This window comes from Eupeodes corollae, chromosome 1 (genome assembly GCF_945859685.1).
Source record: "Eupeodes corollae chromosome 1, idEupCoro1.1, whole genome shotgun sequence".
NCBI classification, from domain to species: Eukaryota; Metazoa; Arthropoda; class Insecta; order Diptera; family Syrphidae; genus Eupeodes; species Eupeodes corollae.
The window spans coordinates 99,281,606-99,301,203 of NC_079147.1; the positions used below are offsets into that span (position 1 = coordinate 99,281,606).

The 19,598-nt window shown below is 39.1% G+C and overlaps 1 protein-coding gene across 1 annotated transcript in view; it reads left to right on the top strand.

The window, feature by feature from the left end:
- LOC129940978 (transcription factor SOX-9) overlaps positions 1–19,598 on the top strand; it is a 120,600-nt gene that overhangs the window by 79,045 nt on the left and 21,957 nt on the right. The window contains exon 2 of the mRNA XM_056049511.1: positions 5,323–5,469. Coding sequence (XP_055905486.1) covers positions 5,323–5,469 — 147 coding nt within the window. The remainder of the gene's footprint in view (positions 1–5,322; positions 5,470–19,598) is intronic.

Sequence of the window (19,598 nt, forward strand, 5' to 3'; positions counted from 1 at the left end):
CCAGAACGATGTTGAAGAAGTCGCATGACAGTGCATCGCCTTGTCTAAAACCTTTTTTACCATGAAATACATCGGCAAGATCTTTTCCGACCTTAATAGAGCAGCGTGCATTCTCATTCGTCTATTTCTGCACAAACGGATGAGTTTGACAGGGATGCCAAAACTAGACATTGCTCGGTAGAGCTCTTCCCTATAAATGCTGTCATACGCGGCTTTAAAATCGATAAAGAGATGGTGGGTATCGATTTGAAGCTCCTGGGTCTTTTCCAAGATCTGCCGTAGTGTGAAAATTTGGTCAATAGTGGACTTTCCTGGTCTGAAGCCACACTGGTAAGGATTAATCGGGTTTTTGACGAACAGCTTCAGACGTTCACGTTATACGGCAGAAAGGATCTTATATGCAATGCTGAGGTGACTGATGCCTCTGTAGTTGGCGCAGTTTAGGGGGTCTCCTTTCTTATGTATCGGGCATACTATGCTTAGGTTCTACTCATCGGGAATGCTTTCTTCCGACCATATTTTGCAAATGAGTTGGTGCATGCTCCCTACCAAGTCATCGCCTGCTGCTTTGAATAGTTCGGCGGTGATGCCGTCAGCTCCAGCAGCTTTGTTTGACTTAAGTTAAGATATAGCTATCTTCACTTCGTCAAGGTCGGGTCTATCTCCCTTACAGCGGACTTCGGTTCGTCGCTCGTCGCCGTTATATAATACGAGAAGTGATCTTTCCATATTCTCGGCATCTACTGCGGTTCTACTACGATGTTCCTCTGGTCGTCTTTACAGGCTTCGGTTCGTGGCTGATACTCTTGGGAGGTTTTTTTTTACCTTTTGATAAAATTTACAAAACTCATTTCTGTTGTGACATCCCTCTATCTCCTCAATCGCACGCTTCTCATGCTCTCTTTTTTTCTATCTAAGAAACCGGTGTTCCTCTCTCTTTTTTTGCTCGTAGAGCTCGCGAGCAACTCTGGTCCTTTTGTGCAGCGCCGATTTGTATGCCTGCTGTTTCGCTGCGTGAGCTTGCCGGCATTCGTCGTCAAACCAGGGGTTTCACTGTGGTGGCCGTGTGAAACCTAGCACTTCAGAGGCTGTAAGGCAATGTTGCGACTGGTTTTCAATGCTTAATGCGTGCAGCATAGGAGTCCTTAAAAGGTTACTAGCGACTCGATCGGAAAAGGACATGGAAGTCTCTTGCAATTGTAAACGTCTAACGTCGAAACTTCTCACAGTACTTCCTTTTTTTTGCTTGGACGGCGAGTCAATGTTGGCCCCTCGGAATGTTCGAATATCCTGTATACTGGACAAGTGTCGTGCGTCGATCGCAATGTGGTCAATCTGATTGACGGTTGATTGAGGAGATTTCCATGTGCCCTTGCGGATATTGAGATGTGTGAATTGCATACTATAGCGATCAGCCTGATGGTGGTGTCGTGCAGGCTGTGTCTCCCGATTGTGCCACCAAAGATGTTTTCTCTTCTCCTAAGATAATTGTAATGTCATAGCCAGGGCACTGCTAATAATTCTTCGTCTTCATCTTTCTCCTCTGTTGGGGCGTGCGCGCTTATTAGGCTTATGTTGGCGAATTCAGCCTTGATGCGGATTGTCGTGATGCGCTCGCTCACACTGCTGAAACTCAAGACTTTTTGCCTGAGCCTAGTTACAACAACAAATCCACACGCAAATAGACGCTGTCTTTGTTCTCGGTAGCAGTCGCCGTAGTAGATATCGCAGTCTTTTAGTTTGCGATTGTCCGGTCCATCCCATCCCATTTCTTGGATGGCGGTAATATCTGCCTGCCTCCAACTGATCCTTATAGTCCTGGGCTCCGAAAAAGTCGTAGAATCCCTCAAAAGTGTTCATTAAATAGTTCAACCTTACTGGAAATGTAGACGCTACCGTTGATTCCATCTGGAGAACTCGTTCGCTGCCGTCTGAATAAGGAGAGGTGCCTTAATGAAAACACCTCTTCCCCTCTCTCGTGACCCAACAATTTCATGGAGAGGAGGTGAGAGTAGGAGTTGATAGACAGAGGTGGGGTTTGAGGTCTTCACCCACCTGGATGCGCCACCTGAGTCGCGGTCTTCCTTTACTGCGCCGCGCCGGCCGCGCCGCCCTCGGGATTGGATTCGAAGACCTTCCGGGCTGGAGCGTTGATGTCCATCCGCTCTACATGACCTAGCCATCTAAGCCCTTGGACTTTAATTCTGCTAACTAGGTCAGTGTCGCTTTACAGCCCGTACAGTTCGTCGTTATATCTTTTCCTCCATTCTCCATTTTTGCGTACGGGACCAAAAATCACCCGAAGAATTTTTCTCTCGAAGCATCTTAAGACGCTCTCATCTTTCTTTGACAGGGTCCAGGCCTCAGCGCCATAAATTAGAACCGGGATGATGAGTGTCTTATAGATGGTGATTTTACATGCTCAAGAGAGGACTTTACTTCTCAAATGCCTTCTAAGTCCAAAGAAGCAGCGATTTGCAAGAGTTATTCTTCGTTTGATTTCAGCGCTGGTGTCATTGTCTGTGTTAATAGCGGTGTCTAGGTAGACAAAGTCCTTTACTACCTCAAAGTTATAGCTGTCCATGGTGACTTCTTTTTTTTCAACACGTCGTTGTTCAACGCCCTTTTTTGATGACAGCATGAACGTGGTCTTGCCCTCATTGATCACTAAACCCATCTTATTTCGCTTCCGTCGCAAAGGACATCGATCGGAAAAGGACATGGCAGTCTCTTGCGATTGCAGCCGTCTAACGTCGAATCTTGTCACAGTACTTCCTTGTTTTGGCTTGGATCAGGATATCCGTAGCCGTACCTTGGCTTCAACGAGGTAGTGGTCCGAGTCAATGTTGGCCTCTCGGAATGTTCGGATATATGGGATACTGTGGAAGTGTCGTGCGTCGATCGCAATGTGGTCAATCTGGTTGACAGTTGATTGATCAGGAGATTTCCATGTCCCCTTGTGGATATTAAGATGCGTGAACTGCGTAGTACCTACCAGAAAGTCTCGCCCCGCAGCGAAATCGATCAGCCTGAATCCGTTGTCGTAGGTGGTATCGTGAAGGCTGTATCTCCCGATTATGCAAAGATTCTCTTCCTAGCTTGGCATTAAAATCTCCTAAGACAATTTTAATGTCATAGCCAGGGCACTGCTCATATGTCTCGTTCAAGAGCTCGAAGAATATGTCTTTGGTGTCTTCATCTTTCACCTCTGTTGTGGCATGCGCGCATATTAGGCTTATGTTGGCGAATTTTACCTTGATGCGGATTCTCGTGATGCGCTCGCTAACACAGTTGAAACTCAAGACTTTTTGCCTGAGTCTAATTCCAACAACAAATCCACACCCAAATAGACTCTGTCTTTGTTCTCGGTAGCAGTCACCGTAGTAGATATCGCAGTCTTTTAGTTTGCGTTTGCCCGGTCCATCCCATCGCACTTCTTGGATGGCGGCAATATCTGCCTTGCAGCAGTTTAGGTCTTCTGCTACTTGTTCGGCTGCATGGGTCTGTTAAGGGACCTAACATTCCACGTACATATCCTAAGTTCGTTGTCCTTATTTCGTTTGCGTGGGTTGTCAACAGTGAATCCGTCCGTATCCGAGTCTTGTTGGTGCTTCGAAACCAAAGGTATTTTTTACGTGGCCAGGAAGTCACCTTGACGGCACAACCCCCAACCTGGAGGGCCAGATCCTTAGATCCCAAGGAAAGGGAGCGGGATAAACCGCTCCTTACATGCCTGGGCTCCGAATATGTTACAAATTTGCTAGAGTTAAATAAACGGAATAGATACTTTAACTTTTAGCAATTTATTGAATCCATATGACATTTGTACAATTATTCTTATAAAAGAAGCGGATAGAATGGTGCAGTCAACAGTTGGGAATTTTAATTAATAAGTCCGTTTAAGCCTATTTACTTTGTTTATTTCCACGAATTGTCACTTTTTAGATTTAAAATTTTGGAAGCTCTTTGTAAATTGCTAAATATGTGGCAAAATAGTAAATTGTCGTTTTTTTGCACCATTATCTTTAAGTTAATATTAAACTTACAAAAAACATTATTTTCAACATCTGCTAAAATGTTAAGAAAAATCTAATACTCAGTTTTTCAATACATAAAATAGAATTTTTGTATAAGAAATAAAAACTTTCAAAAAACGCTTATAAACTTGTTAAAAATTGGTTTTCGAATAAAATTATCAGGGACCAGAAAAGATATTAAAATCAAACTTATTTTATCAAACGCAAAATATTGTTGTTAGGTTTTATTAACATTTGTATAAAACTCAAATTGACAAAGAACTGATAAATAACGGTTCTCGACTCAAGTATGTTAGGATCAAAAAGAGATAATGATCACAAATAATTTTTTTGATATTAAGCAAAATGTTTTTATTAATATTTTCCAAAATCTTAAAAAATAACGACAGGTGGGCACGAATGGTAAGTTAAAAGTGTGGGTCGTATCCCAAACTTTTGCTTTGTTTCATGTTTGACACGAAAAGTTTTATTAAGGAATTTGTTAGTCAGATGAAAAAAGGATGGGCTATTATTACTCTTTTTTTAAATATTAGGGACATATATTGAAATGTGGGAGTTATAGTTAGCGTATACTGTGTACCATGTAAAATATGTAAATAACTTAATGTACGAAAAAAAGCTTAAATGGAAAGATTCAAGCATACGGAAAACGAGGAAGTAGACTGTTTTTATAATGTAAGTCGTTTTGTCAGTTTTTACAACACGAATACCATTATCTTTAAGGGTGAAGGTTGTGCTTTTTGTAGAATAACCCTTTGGTGGTTTGATATTTTAATATTTAAATTTCCTAACTTACCTGAACGCCAAAAATCAACAAAGCAAATCCAAAATATTATTACTTTTTACCGGAAGCACCTTTATTATCCCAAAATAAACCTTATATACTCTACTAAAATATTTTTCTAATATCCTAACACGTAATTATGTATGTTCCGACATATTTTTGAAACGTGAAACTTGCAAATAATGCAACGTGAGTCTGTAAATAAAACATCCAGGTCCTGTCCAACCCCAAAAATCCATCAACTGAGTTTATTTTGGTTTACGATACCAGGATAGGTACAGTAAATATTTTGTGCAGTAAAAAAGCGGATGTTAATTAAAAATGAAAATTGCATTATTCTCGAATATCGCTTTGCAACCGTCGTCCGTCCGTGCATCGGTCGGTTGCGCATGCAGATGTAATTGTTGTTGTTTTTGTATAGTTTGGGATGATGCTTGATGTAATGTTTAAATTTATCTCTCGACCATTGGCTCTGGACTGAACAATTTTTTCCCATTTCAGATCGACATCCGATAGGAAAAAAGACCACATCAAGAGGCCGATGAATGCATTTATGGTTTGGGCACAAGCGGCTCGCCGGGTAATGTCCAAACAGTATCCCCATCTCCAGAACTCGGAGCTGAGCAAATCTCTAGGAAAACTCTGGAAGTGAGTATCATCTATCTTATTTTTACTTTAGTTTTTGGTTTTCTCGTTTTGATTTTTATTTTATGTATCTGCTCTGTGGATGAGTGTTAATTCCGTGAAATTAAATTGCATTTTATAATGAGCTTCTTCTGGATGATGGGGGAGCGTTTTCGAGTTGAGTTTTTAATTAGTTTTAACTTCTAATTGGAATATTATTTGAATGCTGATGTTGACATAATATAAACTAACGAATAGAAAATTTGAGAGTCGTTGGCATCTTATAATGCTGAGAGAAGTGTAGGTGCACATAATTACAACTCTAGCATGAAAGTGGGATTGTAAAATGCATTTAGAGAGCGTAATAGAAACAAAGGAATTAATTATAAAATAAGTTGTTATGGAATTAAATAATTTGAATACGACATAAGAACGAACAAATTAAATTAGTAGGGACTAGGACCGAGATGCTTAAGAGAAAAGAAAAACTGAAATTATTATTTTGTAGAATCTTCAAGGTTCATTTTCGAGCAGGAAGAACGTACATAAATGTATTCTGTTTGTTTAATGAATATTAAATTTAGTACAAATCACCGAAGGATCCATAAGCTTTGCAGGTAATAGCAAAGCTTATGGATCCTTCAGTGATTTGTTTGTTTGTTAGGTAGAAACTTTTATAATTCACAGAAATGTGATGTAGGTACGTAAGTTTGTTTGCTTATTTTTGATATTTCAATCTCTGATGAAATTGTTGAATCAACTTTTTCAAATTTTATTCCTTATACAAATCTTAAAAATTAATATACCCAAGTGGGAGGTACTTGCTCGTAAGGCTTATAATCAGTTATTGGAATTTAAAGTGTTTTCCCAATATTTTACAAAGAAGAAAAAAGTTTGGGGTTTTTGTTTAAGCGGTTTTTATTTGATATTTTTAATGAACTATACAACTTTATGTTAATAAACACATCATTCACTATTGTTTCCCTTATCAGAGCCCAAACATGGACAAAGTTTCAATTTCTCATGAATTTGATGCTCTGTCTGACTCCGTCCAAATAAAAGTCTCCCTATATGCTCACACTGAAATGTTCACAATTGTTCGTGGTTCGTGATTTCTCCATACCCATTCGGGACAGACAACAACAACAACACCCGAAAAATTAATTGCTGAGATTTTTGCTGAGTTCAACCGTGAGTGCACCTTGTCAATAAGCCTACTCGAATCAGGAATTAACGACCGAGCAGAAAAGACAATAAGCTTGTGTCTCATTTCTGGTCCCCTTCACATATCGGACCATAGTGTCATATCTACTAATTTCTCTTATTAAATAAAACCAGTTAAAGAAAGAGCTCCAAAGAGAACAGGTTGGTTGAACGAGAATGCCAACTGAGATGGTCTCAATGATTCCTTCAGGATCTTTATCTGGTCACTATGCTTCCTTGGTAGTGACGTAGACTCCAGTGCAGATTTGATTACTAGTATGACTCATCTAGGAATGAAAACCTCTATCCCCAATAGGGTTGAACGTATAAAACCCAAGTCAAAATCATGATTCGATTCTAGCTGCAATGAGGTTACCAAGGAGAAAAAGATGAGCTTACGGTGTTTAAAAGCCAACATTACTGAAAAACAACGAAAAAGGTTCAAGCAATGCAGGCCTGCAACGAATGACCAAACATTTTTAGTCAGAGAAACTTGAAACTTGAGAAATTCTAACTTTACCTCAGTCCCTACGCTTGTTGTCAATGACAATCCTTTAGTTAGATCTATTGAGAAAGCTTAATTGTTTGCAAGACAGTTCGCCAAAAATATCACTTTACCTGATAGAAATATGGCTAACCCATAGTTCTTTAACGCATTAATGATTCTATTTGACCGATTTTTTGTACTCGAACTGTGGTGAGAGTGCTAAAGAATCTCAACATTCTGTCCGCTAGTGTGGATGGTTCCCTCTATTAATTTGAATCTCCCACGCTAGCAAAACCACTGCGCAAGCTTTTCCATTTATCCTATTCTTCTGCGGCGCTTGCAACCAAATGATGATGAAATTATTAGCCCGCAATCACTGCCCAGACTTAACTGGAAGATATCGCAAGCCTCAGCATACAGACAACAACTGGATGGTAGACTACAAGCACATCAAAGACCAGACTTTCAAATGTTAGAGCAAACCATAAAGGAATCTTACCCCCAACAGCAGCCTCGCGGAAAAAGATGGAATTCAGGAAATGAGCCTTGGTTTGATCAAGATTTTGCATGGTTGAAAAATTTTCGGAGTTCCTCCCAAAGCTCATTTACGATTAACTACTTAAAGGCCAATAGGAAATTTTAATAGCTATGAAAAGCCAAAAAGTTGAAATATGAAGAAAAACAAGCATGCAGATTGCTGACTTGTAAAAACGCTAGGGACTTTTGGAAACTGGCCTGGGAATTAAATGGAAAATAACCAGTAATACACAAAAAACTGTGTGCAAATTCACTTTTCCTTCACTTCAAAGGTCTACTAAATCCCGAAACAACATCAACAAACTGGCATCATGCACTGCCTCGATTTGAGAACAAAAATACGGGTCTGGTATTCCAGTAGAGTTCTATAAATACGGAAGCGTCACACTGAAAAAACATCTGGTAACATTATTTAATAATGTTTTTTAGGGGATTCTTCTGGTAGATGAATTCAGGACTGCTGTAATATTCCCGATACACAAAAAAGGATTCTTGTTGGATGAAGCGAACTATTGAGGAATCACAGCAATGTTACAGAAACGACTTACAAGATGGATTACGACGCAAAATGTGCTTAACGGGTGTCAAGCTGGTTTTAGATCCGCATACTCTACAATCGACAATATCTTTGTTCGTAAGAGCCTTGCTGAAAGCTTTTGCATGCAGGGTAAAAAATTGTATGTATTTTTCATTGATTTCAAAGCAGCTTTTTTACACAATTAACAGAGGTACCTTATTTTAAAAATTGTACAATCTGGGATTTCCGTTGAAGTTCGGCTTAATACTTGAAGAGTTGTACAGAGGAACGCGAGCGGCAGTTTGGAATGGAGCGGAACTTTAGGATTGGTTTGCAACTTCGTCAGGAGTGAGGCAGGGATGCACACTGAGTCCTACCCTCTTTTCGCTCTTCATAAATGATCTTATTGATTTGCTTCCTGGAGGAGTTGACTTTTCGGGAGAGCGTATTAAAGCATTTGATATAGTCTTGCTTGCTTACTCCCCAGAAACACTCTAACTTATGATAAACAAGATTTACAATTACTGTTGTTTATGGAATTTAGTTGTCAACACTCAAAAATCCAAGGTGATGATTTTTAAAGAGGAGGTGGACGGAACGCATCGAATAAAAAGTGGGTTTTTAAAAGAGCAGACATTGAATGTGTCAAGGAGTACAAATACCTAGGCCGCTATGCGTCACCTTTTCGAGCAACTTAAACATGGAAAAGCATCTAGTAAAAAAAACTGCAAAAAACAAATACAGCTATAAATATAGCATGGAAAAGAGTTTTTATAAACGTCAACATAGCACAAAGTATAAAACATAAAGTATTTGAAGCTACGGCGGAGAGTATTCTTTTGTACGACGCGGCGGCGCCCGAGAAACTACTAACTCACTACGTGAAAAGGGTATTTCGTCTGCCATTGAGCACACCAAACTTTGTTATTATGCTAGAGACAGGACTTGCACCTCTATTCGTCAAAACCCTTAAACTGCAAGCGGACTATTTACTGAAAGTTTTCAGGATGCCTCATTCCCGACTGGTGAAGAAAATAGCTCTTAAAGCAGTACAAAATCCAAATAACTGGTACAGGGAGTGGAATTGCCTCGTCGAAGGATGTAACGTGGAGTTCAATTTAAACGTTGGAAGTATATCAAGTTGCAAGGATATCTTATATGATGTGATTGCGAAAGAAGATGAAAAATGTAGAGAAGATTATGTAGCTAAAGCTTCCGAGTCCTTATTTAGAACTATTTATAGAAGGCTGAAATCACAATCTTGCTGAAAGAAACTACTTTAGTGATGCAAATAGTGTAAACGAGATTTCAACAATGGTTAGACTCCGAAGCCTGAATTTCATACCACATAGACCCGAATTACCATTGGAGTACAGTATGTGCAGTCTTAGAGAAAGAAAGGACGTAATTCATTTCGTTGGAAAATGCCCTACTTTAAAGAAAACAAGAAGGAGCTTGGAAGTGACTTCTTATCGGATGAAAAAGTTGTTGCCTTGCTCAATGAGATGAATGTCGGCAATTTGTATAAATATTGCAAAATCGCGTTAAGATATAGATCTAGAATTATGAACAAAGATTTCTGATTTATCAAACAATAATCCACTTAAATTAATTCAAACTTAAAGTTGAAGAAAAAAAAACTTTAAATTATCCTCTTTTTTAAATCCACATAAATAATTATAAAAGCTTATTACAATATTATATAATTTATGTTAATTGTCAATCTGGCAGAAGGCAATTGCCATATCATAATGATTTGTTGATTGATTTTGATGTAAAAATATGATATGTGAAATGTATTTATAATATTCTAATAAAAATCTATCTAAAACTAAATCTAATCCTATTCTTCTGGATTAATTCCGAGTAGTTGGAAAACAGCATTTGTTCAGCCATTCACAAAAAAAACGCGAATCTTATTCTCCCTCAAATTATCGTGCGATAGAACTTACGTCCCTACTTTCTAAGGTCTTGGAAATGCTACTCAATTATCAGCTTAACAAATATCTTAAGGAACGAACAGTACGGCTTTCGTAGCAAGAATGGTTCATTTCACCGAACATTAAAACAAATCATTACACCGTTTTGGAGCAAGTAAGATTATTGCACTTGAAATTTCAAAAGCATTTGAAAAAGTGTGACATCTTGCTCTTTTATCGAAAATGCATGCTTTTGGTTTAGACGAATCCCTTTTACAATTACAAATTCGATGGGCTGGTTTCAAGTCCGAAGCACATGATATAAATGCTGGTGTGCCCTAGGGCTCTATTTTGTCTCCGACACTTTTCCTCGTTTTTAAAAATGCAACTTTTAATCAAATTAATTCACTGATGATTGCACTCTTAGCTTTTCATAATCGTCTCCAGACTCAAAACCCTGAAACTGCAAGGACAAAATGTGATAAGCTTTTTTAAATTTTGATCTACGCAGCATTGTTTATTGCATCGAAAACACAAAATATTAAAGCCACTATCTCGGAATGTGCATTAGCAACCTCCTCTTGTGGAGCGACCATATAAACGATGTCGCAAAATATTTCGCAAGACGTCTAGGTTTTTTGAACATCGTCGTAAAGTTTCTTTTCTCACCCTTTTTACTGTTATTTGAACAGACTATGCTTTAGTGAAATAGTAAGTTGCATTCTTCTCCTTAAGCAATTTAACCGTTGTACCCAAGCGTCTAGTAATGCCCATTAGTAGCGTGCGAATTTATTTCGGAAGTAGAAGTAACATTTTTAAAGGTGTCTTTAAATACTAAAAAATTAGTAATAATACCATATTACGTCAACTGTAACCATTGGAAGAGAGAATTGTGTATATAAGGTGATTTTCTTGAAGGTTGTAGTGGTAAAAAAGTAATGATTATAATGACATATACGCAAGGGTATAAAAAACATGTTTGCAGGCATAAAAAGAAAGTCTTAGGATATAACCCTAAATTAAAAGAAGTTATTGGAGGTTTGCAACTCATTTGTATTCAGGGTAATGAATGGTACAAGTGATTCGGATTCACTTTCGTGGGGCAACGAGGCTGTCAGATGGTTGATTATTAACAAGCAAAAGTAGGGTGAAAATCCAAATATTCATTAAGAATGCCGTTTTCTGAATATATATGTATACGCCACTGTCAACCATCACATCGACATCAGACGGTAAGGATATGAGAAAGCTCAATTTTCCACCGACACTTTTCTGAAGAAAGTAGCGGAGTATTGACAGAACATGAAAAGGAATCTTCAAGTCGAAGAATAAGGGACATTGGGAGAATAATAAAATAATCCTCATATCCGTCATGCAGACAAACGCCTGCTGTTAATAGTAATTAATCTGCTAAAGGAAAAATCTTTATTATATAAATCTAAGGCCTTTCAATTTGTTATTTGCAATTAATCCAAAGAATTTTGGAGAGCTGTTAAGATCCTTAATGGGAATTGTCTTCAAATCAGTGTAATGCTGAAAAAACACTTCCAAAAACTTTTAAGCTTTTATAAAGTTGCATTGATTCCGATACATACAAACCCCTTTTACAATTCTTTAATTTACTATCAATAGAAGAGCCTTGTTTTACAAGCTGTACTACAAGCGAATGTTAACAAAAATTGGAAAAGTGCTAAAAAAACTTTATAAAGAAAATATAACTGCCGTGTGGAATGGTGAGAAAAGATCCGTTTTTGTGGAATTTAACGGTTACTTTTAATAAATAGAAGAATATGGTTTTTAAAAATGGTGGTGACAGACTGGCCAAAAATGAAAAATAGTATTTCAACAGCGAACCAAACCAAGTATTGACAGTATATAAATACCTTGGTGTAATGATAACAAGCAACTCAAGTGTGATCTTACATAAAAAAACTAAACTGGGGCCTGAACACCAAAGATAGACTCAAAAAGGCATCGATTGCCTTCTACTCCTACAATAGAATTTCCGGGAAAACCTGGAGACCAAACCTGAAAACTCTGACAAAAGTTCAAAGACTTGCGTGCACTGGCATTACGGGAACAATGAGATCCACTCCAACTGCGGGGCTGGACGTTATACTCACTCTAATTCCCCTAGACCTCCTTGTTCAAGAATCTGCGGCCAAAAACTAAAGTCTGGATAAACAGTTCCATAGAACATTCCCAGATCCTTCAAAGAGTTATGGGTAGTACTACAACAGACTATAAAATACCCGAACTTGATTTTCATAAACCATTCCAGGCTACCATCCCAAGCAGAGAAGAATGGATAGACAATATACCATACTTCAGTGAGTCGTCAATAGGTATCTATACTGATGGCTCTAAAATGGACACTGGTGTAGGCTTCTATTCTGAATCTCTCTAGTTAACCGCCTTGCTTAGTTTTCCAAACTACAGTAGCTTCTTCCAAGCGGAGGTCCTGGCAGTGACAACAGCTTCTAAAAATGTATTAATGATGGCGATACCAAAAGCTGGTATCACCTTTTACATTGATAGCCAAGTGGCAATGAATGCGATTACTGCAACTGAGCTAAAATCAAAGCTTGTTTAATGCTGCCGCGAAGAGCTTAAGGTTCTTGTCGCACAGCACAACATTAGACTCTGCTGGGCCCCAGGCCACAGCGATATACTAGGCAACGAGAAAGCCGATGAATAAGCAAGATTAGGGTCAATGCTTGACGTAAGCCAAGCTCAGCTAGTTAGCACCCCTACCTGTTATTTAAAGCAGGAAATCTCAAAAAGAATAACTATCAAGGCCCATGAAAGGTGGAAACTTCTTGACACCTGCTGCACTACAAGAAAGATCTGGCCCTGTTTCAACAAACAAAGAACGGAAAGCATTGTGCAGCTACACAAGGGATCACTTCGATATCTTGTAAGCATAATCACCGGACATAATCTGTTAGGTTATCATATGAAAAAGATGAGAATCAGTTCAGATGATCTATGCAGAGGATGCGATGACGAGGAGGTGCATGACGACACATCGCACTTTCTGTATCACTGTCCTGCACTCTCCCATCAAAGGAAGAAACTGCTGGCAACTATTTCTTCGGGGATTTAGAAGATTCGTAACTTCGTCAAAGCCTCTAAATGCTTGACTAACTGAACACTTATAGGTTTTTCTTATTAGCTTGAGTAGCAATACTCACGGGTATCACAATGGATCTGTATTGATCTAAGTGTGACGGTAAAGACATACACTGTCAGTCCCTCAACCTAACCTAACCTAACTTACCAATGGAAACTTATTTTAAAGAGAAACTTGTAAAAGCCAAGAGCACAAAAAGCGCTACATGGGAAAAATACTTCTCAAACAATCTTCTTTCCCATAACGTAAAACACAAAGTATTTACTTCAGTATAGCCAAATCTACAATTCTCTTTGCTGTATAAACTTGGGGATATGAAAAATATGAAACTTTTGAAAATTTACTGATGCTTCTATGTCAAAACTTTCTTCCAACTATCGAAAAATTAAATGGTCACCTTTGAAACCGAACTGTGTCGGCTCTTTATTAAAACGCTTTAGCTTCATAGTGATTATCTTTTGAGAGTTTTTAACATACCTAATTAAAGACTGCCAAAAGTTTTACCTCTTTATACTATCAAAAGGAGAGTGTTTGGTTCGAGAAATTAAAGGAATTGTCTGAATAATGAAATGTGAATTTTAACCCCAACGTGCAATCATACATAAAATCGAGGAGATGTCAAAAATACACTCATCGCCAAATTAGACGAAAATATAGGCTTGAATGTATCCATCAAGTGACTTCATCGGCACATTGAGCCACATACAGCGTTCTTTAACAGAATCCTTTTGGGAAGGAATCAACATGTCGGCGAGAGACATTATGCATTTCAACGGAAAGTGTCCAATCCTAAAAGTAGTAAGAAGAACCTTCCTAATAGCTCTTCTTAGCTATAATGGCGATGTAACGCAGCTGTACTCTTACTATTAAGAAGCAATGCCCTATAGAATCTAAATCATTATGGAAGCCTTTTGTATAACAGTCTAGCCAAAAAATTATGTCCAATGTTTTATAAATCTCTTCTTGTGCTTAATCCTAGAGAATTCCTCAACAGCCGTTAGTCCCATTAATTTAAACATTCCTAAGATCTTAGAAGCAGCTACAGAAAACATAGCTAGACCTATGTACATATTCGTAGTTGCGGGACCAACTATTTTCTTTAAAAGCTGGAGTTAAATTTTTTCGAATCCAAAACTTGGCCCGAAGTACACATAAAGTTAAAATGAATCACGCCAACTCAATCTATGACTAATTTCAATAAAAATGTATTCCTCAGACTTCAACGATCGCAAAAAAGTTTTATCAATTCCAACAGAATTAACACATTTATATACATTCTATATATAATCATTATTTATTTTTCATGATAATGTTCATTGAAGATACTCCCAGTTTACTTTGTTTTGACTATAAAAATTCATTCAGCCACTAAGAATTTATTTTAGAATTTATAACAAGCCCCCCATAACGGTGAAGTCATAGTTCCTCCTCGACTATAACACTTCACTCACTTATTATACAAACAGCAATCAACATAATATTATTATTGATTGGGATCAACGAAATTTGATAAGCAGGGGACAATTACAATGCCTATCGGCATTTTTGTTGTTTTGTGTGTGGCTTTGCTTTCTATGTCTAGATGTTTGTGCTACGTACAATAAGTCATAACAGAAAGACAGATGAAATGATGGATGTCAATTAAAATTCAAAAACGAATCTTAATTTGAATAAAGAATTGAAATAAGAATTGGATTGCGAATTGTTTTGTTGTCATTTTGTTTTTTGTTTTTTTTTTTTCAACTTGTGAGTAATAGGTTGAGCTCCAACAACAAAAAGTCAAGTCACTGTAGCAAAATTGTCTATGATATATCTGAAGACAGGTTCTGGGGTGTGCAGAACAACAATTCTGCTAAATATACCTCGACGAAGTGAAGATAGCTACATCCAGACTGAAGTGTAACAAAGCTGCTAGAGCTGAAGGCATCGCTGCCGAATTATTTAAAGCAGCATGCGTTGACTTGGAAGGGAGTATGCATCATCTGCAAAATATTGTCCGAAGAAAGAATGTCCGATGAGTGGAATCTCAGCACATTTGCTCAATACCCAAGAAAGGAGATCCTCTGAATTACTTCAACTACAAAATCATAAGTCTTCGGAACATTGCATACAAGATCCTCTCTGCCATATTCTGAAGCTTTTCGTCAACAACCTGATAGGCTTCAGACCACCACCGAGCAAAAATCTTGGAAAAAAAAACAGGAATTTCAAATCATCTCTATACTGTTTTTAAAGTCGTGAATGACCCTTCTATAGGTACATGGAAGAGCTTTATAGAGCAATAATTAGTTTCGGGCATCCCTATCAAACTTATCTTAGGATGCTTTGAGACAAAAATTCTTCGGAATTCACTTAAATGGAAAGTGGAGGAGAAGAAACAACGACAAACTTTACCGGCTGTACAGCGATACTGATCTGGTTAAAAGAATAAAACTCCAATGCTTCAGATGGCTGGATCACGAAAAGTGAATGGACATCCAGCCCGGAAGGTTTTTGAATTCAACTCCGAAGACAGTGCAGTAGAGGAAGGCCGTGACTCTGGTGGCCCACGCATACGGAAAGAAATACATTGCGAATATTACAACGCAATAGGGTATGGATTAGAAGATTTCCATTGGATACAAAGTTGTAAGCATAGTTAATTTGGCCGTAATGAGAATAGTAACGTCGACAATAGTTATAGCCGATACGCCAATGCCAGTATGGGAGTCAGGCCCATACTGACTGGCGACATATACAACGCTCCTATCAGAAAAGTCTATACATAGAAATATTTTGATACAGTAGTTATACCCATGCACTATTGACAGTTATTCAATAACGGTTTCGATAAATTACTTACTTACTAACTTAAGGTGGCGCTACAGTCCTGTGTGAACTAGGGCCTCACCCAACAAACTTCTCCATTTAGATCGGTCTCCAGTTTCGTGCTCCAAGTTGGGTGAGGTCACCTTCCACTTGTGCGCGCCACCTGATCCGCGGTCTTCCTCTACTGTGCTGTCCTGTGGGTGTGGATTCGAAGACTTTCCGGGCCGGAGCATTGGTTTCCATGCGCTCTACGTGACCTAGCCATCTTAGTCGTTGGATTTTTACACTTCTGGCTAAGTCTACGTCGCTGTACAGCCCGTACAGCTCGTCTTTCCATCTTCTCCTCCACTCCCCTTCGATGCATACGGGACCGTAGATCACACGAAGAACTTTTCTCTCGAAGCGACCCAAGGTGCTTTCATCCGCTTTTGTCCATGCTTCTGTACTGTATAGCAGGACAGGGATGATAAGGGTCTTTTATAGCAACACTTTGGTCCCTCGAGAGAGGACTTTACCACTCAATTGCTTTCTTAGTCCAAAGAAACAGCGGTTAGCAAGAGTTATTCTGCGTTTGATCTTAGAGCTGGTGTTGTTTTCTGCGTTTACAGCGGAGCCTAGGTAGACGAAGTCCTTGACTACCTCAAAGTTATGTCTGTCGATGGTGATATTTCGACCAAGACGTCGGTGTTGTAGGTCCTTTCTTGACGACACCATGTACTTTGTTTTGCCCTCATTAACCGCTAAACCCATTTTTGTCGCCTCTGCCTCAATACTCACAAAAGCCCCATTGACATCACGCTGAGTTCTTCCGATAATGTCAATGTCATCAGCATATGCCAGTAACTGGACAGACTTTTGAAAGATAGTGCCCCTAGTGTTGACGTGTGAGCTCTGTACTATTCTTTCAAGTACGATGTTAAAAAAGGAGCATGACAGCGCATTACCTTGTCTAAAACCTTTTTTGACGTCGAAAGGTTATGTTAAGTTGTTTCCAACCTTTATGGAGCAGCGTGAATTCTCCATGGTCAACCTGCACAAACGGATGAGTTTGGCAGGGATGCCAAAACTAGACATATACAGCTCTTCCCTGTATATGCTGTCATATGCGGCCTTGAAATCGATGAAAAGATGGTGGGTGTCGATTTGGTGTTCTTGGGTATTTTCCAGGATCTACCGTAATGTGAATATTTGATCAACTGTGGACTTTCCTGGTCTAAAACCACACTGATAAGAACCTATCAGGTTGTTGACGATGGGCTTCAGACGTTCACATATTACGGCAGAGAAGATTTTATAGTCGATGTTAGGTAGACTGACTCTTCTATAGTTGGTGCAGTTTTGAAGGTCTACTTTTTTCAGGATCGGGCAAACAATACTGAGGTTCCATTCATCTTACGACCATATCTTACAGATAAGTTGGTGCATGCTCCTAACCAAGTTATCTCCAGCTGCTTTAAAGAGATCGGTATTCAAGCCATCCACTTCAGCGGCTTTATAAGTCTTCAGCTTAGATATGGCAATCTTTACTTCGTCTAAGTCGGGAGGATTGTTGGCTTTCGTCGTCTATGTTGAATGGATCATCCTGCCTGACAACAGAATTCAGTTAGTCGTCGCCGTTATACAGTCTGCAGAAGTGGTCCTTCCGTATCCTCAGCACTGACTGCGGTTCCACTATGATGTTTCCACTTTTGTCTTTGCAGCCTTCGGTTCTAGGTTTATGTACCTATGAATTTCGTCTCACTTGTCATAAAACTTTCGAACTTCATTTCTGCTTTTAAACCTCTCAACATCTTCGACCGCACGAATCTCATGCCCTCTTTTTTTCCTTCTGAGTAGTCGGTGTTCCTCTCGCCTCTTCTGGCTACTTGTAACTCGGTCGGAAAAGGATTTGGCGATCTCTGGCGATTGTAGCCGTTCGACGTTGTACCTTCGACAATCACTTCCCTGTTTTGCCTTGGGTCTGAAAATCCAAAGTGCTACCTTGGCTAAAACGAGGTAGTGGTCCGAGTCGATGTTAGCTCCTCGGAAAGTTCGTACATCCATAATGCTGGAAGCGTGTCTGGCGTCGATCGCAATATGGTCAATCCGGTTGACGGTTGATTGATCTGGAGAAGTCCAAGTTCCTTTGTGGATGTTGAGGTGTGGAAAACGTGTACTGGCTAGCATTACGTTTCGCCCCGCAGCAAAATCTATGAGCCTGGATTCGTTGTCTTAAGTGTTGTCGTGCAGGCTGTTTTTCCCGATTATTCCACCAAAGATGTCTTCCCTTCCTAGCTTGGCATTAAAATCGCCTAGGACAATTTTAATAGCGTAGCTAGTACGCTGCTCGTATGCTTTGTATATCAGTCTAATGTTGCTGAATTTAGCTTTGATGCGTATGGTCATGAGGCGCTCATTGATGCACCTATAGCTCAAGACTTCTTACTTAAGTCTGGCTCCAATGAAAAAGCCGCATCCAAATAAGCGCTGTTGGTTTTCGTGGTAGCAGTCATATAGTAAATATCACACTTTGTCATCCTCTTTTTGCCCGGCCGTTACATCGTATTTCCTGGATGGCAGTGATGTCTGCTTTATAGCAGTCTAGGGCCTCTGCTAATTCTTCCGCCGAACGTGGTCTGTTAAGGGAGCTTTCATTCCACGTGCATATCCGAAGTTCGTTGTCCTTAATTCGTTTGCAAGCCCGACGGCACAACCCCCAATCTAGAGGGCCATATCCTAAGTATAACTCCAAGGATGGGGAGCCAGATAAACCGCTCCTTATAGGCCTCGGCTCCAAATAAGTCGAAGAGGCCCTATGAGGTGTTCACTGAGTAATTCAACCTTACTGGAACTGTAGATGCCACCGTTGATTCCATCTCGGTAATTTCTCCGCTGCCGTCTGGATAAGGAGAGGTGCCTTAGTGGAAACACCTTTTCCCACCTCTCTCGTTTGCTGCCCCCAACAACTTTCCACTGGGGTTGGAACCCAATCTCCAGTTGAGGTACTAGGCACACGATGTTCACCACGGGGAGGTGAGAGTAGGTGTTAACAGACAGAGGTGGGTTTTGAGAAAAACCTGTGGACGCTTGTGTCCTCTTATACGCAGTGGTCTACCATTTGAACATCGATTATCATGCCATTTGTTTTCGATTATCATACCATAAATTATCGCGGGAAAAACTAGTAGCATTGAGACAGTACAGTATGAGTAGTAGTAATGAGGTGTTGAACAAAGGTTCAAAAACGACAAAAGACTTATGCCATATTTTCAAAGTTGACCCTAAATGAAGTCGCCTTAGTTTGTTTGTTTAGTGTTAAAAAACATAGTTTTCTTACATTAAAATTTTAAAAATGAATTAAAAGTATATGTTTTCAAGTATCCAAAAAATTATCATTTGGACCCAAATTTCTACATTATTAACTTGTTTCTAAAATTATTGACAAATTGAAGATTTTTAAATTTCTGGACGTTTCAAGGTAATTATATTTAAGGTTTTTAGAGAAACATTAGTGGTATGAACGTCCGTTCGTTCAGCCATATCTCAAAATTCAGCATTGATATTAACAAA